The following is a 3,035-nucleotide window of genomic DNA, read 5'->3' as shown; positions in this document are numbered from 1 at the left end:
CGAGGCTGGGGCTCTGACCGCTGGATCCCAACCCTGGCGCCTGCTGAGTGGCCGGGGAGGCTCCCGGAAGGGCCTGAGCTTTGGGGGCGGGGAAGGGGAGGGGGTCAGGCGGGATTGCACTTGGGATCTCAGGATTCCACTCCATGGAGGTCGGAGGTCCGTCTCCAGGCCTCCGTTTTTCTGTAGGAAGGTGCCTGGGCCCTGAAGGAGGCCCCGGGGTGTGGGGTGGGGTGGGGGTAGGTGGGCAGGAGTTGACAGGTTTCGCTGGGATCTCGAGGGAGGTGGAGATTGGGGAGGGAGGGGCCCAAGTGGGGAACTAGGACCAGAGCCTGGATTCCGGAGAGAAGCCGCCCAGACCCACCTCCCGGTGCTGTCCCTCCCGGAGTTTGCATAATCTCTGTGTTCCCCTCCCTCCTGGCGGTGCAGGTAAGGAAACTGAGGCCCAGCCGAGAAGGTGGGCCCTGGGAGGGGCAGCACTAGGAAGCCCAGGCAGCCCTCGAGGCCTGGGCGGGCGGGCGGGGAGGGTCCCGGCCTGGAATCCACTCCGGCCCTGTCCCCGGGGCTGGGTGTGCAGACAGGCAGATAGGCTCTCCCAGACCCTCTTCTCAAGGTCTCCCACCTCGACCTCGGGGAGCTGAGGCCCCTGGCTGCGACCTGCTCCGCCTCCGGGTCCGCCAGCCTGTTCCCCGGGCACCGCCCCTCTCGAGTGGAGTTGTGCCAGAGAGGTGGCACCTGCAGGCACCAGGGAAACCAGTCTCGCGGGGTTGGGAACACAGGTCCCAGCTGGGCTGCTGGGGGCTTGGGCACCTCCTGTGGGCATGAGGCAGGTTCGGGAGAAGCTAGGAAAATTCCGTGGCAAGTGGGATGGGGGAACGGAGGCAGAGAGACCCCCTGACCTTTCACAGAGCGGCTCATGGGTGTAGACGGCCATGACCTTTCCTCCCCACAGATAACATCGAGGCCTCCGTGGGTATTTCAGCTCCAGGCCCAGAAAAGCGGCAAAACCAGGACCCATCGCAATGACTGATGACCCCCTGCCCGGTGCCGACCGATCGGCAGAGATCAGGACCCTGAAGGGACACAGCTAGAAAGCCGAGGCAGCTTCTATTCATCAGCCCCTCCACTCCCAGCCTTTGACAAACTCTCAGAACAGCACTGGCCGGTGGTTCAGTGGTTAGAGCGCCGGCCTGCTCACCCATCCTGGCCCCGGTCAGGGCTCCTCGGGGAGGCAGCCTACGATGTGTCTCTCTCACATCGATGTTCCGCGTCCTCTCTCTCTCACTCCCTCCCACTCTCTCTGAAAATCACTGGGAAAAATATCCTTAGGTGAGGATGAACATTAAAAAAAAAGCCAAAGGACTCTCCGAGTGCGCAGTGTGGTGCTCCTGGGAGCACGCCCACGCCTTTCCCTTCCTCCTCTTCACCCCACAGACACGAACCCCCTAAACGCTAAGGGTCCCTAGAGACTTGCAACCAGTGGAGCAATAGGCGGCAGCAGCTCCTCCCAGGCTCACCCCTACCCTGTCTCCCCGGCCCCCTTCCCTCCCCTTCCCACGGGGCCAGACCAGCCCCACTGGGGCTCCTGGTTTCGCTGGCCCCAGCTGTAATAAGCATCTGCCCTGCATGGTGCCCTCAAAACCACGGACTCGCCTTGTGAAATCTTTCCTGTAGGGCAGTGGTTCTCAACCTTGGCTGCACATTAGAATCACCTGGGAATCTTTTTAAAATCCTGATTTCTGGGCCTCATCCTCTGGAAATTCTGTTTCTTTGTTACTAATGTTGTGGCCCCACCCCATAACAAAGAAACAGAATTTCCGGAGGATGAGGCCCAGAAATCAGGATTTTAAAAAGATTCCCAGGTGATTCTAATGTGCAGCCCAGGTTGAGGACCGCTGCTGTAGGGAATCGGGAACCCGCACGCCAGCCGAGGCAGACCCGCTGGAGGCCTGGGGGCTGGCGCCGGGACTCAGCCCAGGCCCAGGGCCCAGGTGTTCCCGGGGCCGGGTTAGGGAAGGACGGTGGTGGGAATGCCCGGCGGGCTGAGGTTCCCAGGAAGCGGGTCCGCGGACCAGGAGAAAGGAAGGCGCCATTTCCTCTTTCTAGCCCGGCACTCGAGCTGCATTAATTTATTTATTATTGATTGCAGAGAGGAAGGGAGAGGGAGAGGGAGAGAAACATCAGTGAGAAGAGAGAGTCATGGATTGGCTGCCTCCTGCACGCCCCGCCCTGGGAATCAAGCCTGCAACCCGGGCAAGTGCCCTGACTGGAAATCAAACCTGGGACTCTTCAGTCTGCAGGCGGACACTCTATCCACTGAGCCACACCAGCCAGGCCCAAGGAGAGTCTTAGAAAGAGGAAGGGAGAGGCCTCGGTTGGTTGGCTCCCGTACACTGAGGAACGTGTCCTGACGGGACTGCCGCCTTTTGGTGCGAGAACAACGCCCAACCACCCTTGTATCCTGCACGGGCCCCACTCGTGTGGCTGGTCCTGCGAGAGGGCCTGTGGGGGGCCCTTCCTGATGCAGACCCTGCCCCTCAGGACCCCCTAGGGCCCCACCACATTGGGGTGCAAGCCAGCTCCTCAGCACAGCCTGGGCCCTGCCTGCCCCCTAGCCTCCGCCATCCCCACACCAGAGGGACCAGCCGTCACCCCTGTGTCCTCGAGGGGACCTCCTCACCCCCTTCCAGGAAGGATCTGCCCTGCATGGCTCCGGCCTGGGAACCTGGGGGCTGCAGCAGGCCTACAGGAGGAGGAGCCAGGGACTCTGGGCAGTGACTGGCTGAGGGAGGCCCGTGAACAAAGAGTCAAAAAGAACGGTTGCATCTTTATTAGAAAAGAAACCAAAAAAAGGGAGTGGGGGGACCTGACACGGGCAGGGCCCGCTTGTCGGCTCGCCTGGCCGCGGCCCTGGCTGGGCTGGGCACGGTGAGAGCCAGCATTTCATAGAAAAGGCGGCCGCGGTGCCAACTCCCACCCATCGCCGTCCTTTTCACGCGGCTGAGTTGGGCCTCCCCTGGGCCCCACTTGGGGCCAGC

The 3,035-nt window shown here is 62.1% G+C and overlaps 1 protein-coding gene across 1 annotated transcript in view; it reads right to left on the bottom strand.

Annotated features, from left to right (window-relative positions):
• The window catches only part of CABIN1 (calcineurin binding protein 1), an 89,686-nt gene that overhangs the window by 8,746 nt on the left and 77,905 nt on the right, over positions 1-3,035 (bottom strand). The window contains 1 exon segment of the mRNA XM_014533352.1: positions 1,415-1,425. Coding sequence (XP_014388838.1) covers positions 1,415-1,425 — 11 coding nt within the window.

The sequence above is a fragment of the Myotis brandtii genome, unplaced genomic scaffold, assembly GCF_000412655.1.
Source record: "Myotis brandtii unplaced genomic scaffold, ASM41265v1 scaffold97, whole genome shotgun sequence".
NCBI classification, from domain to species: Eukaryota; Metazoa; Chordata; class Mammalia; order Chiroptera; family Vespertilionidae; genus Myotis; species Myotis brandtii.
The sequence above is the reverse complement of the archived record's forward strand: the minus strand, read 5'-3'. Positions and strand labels throughout refer to the sequence as shown.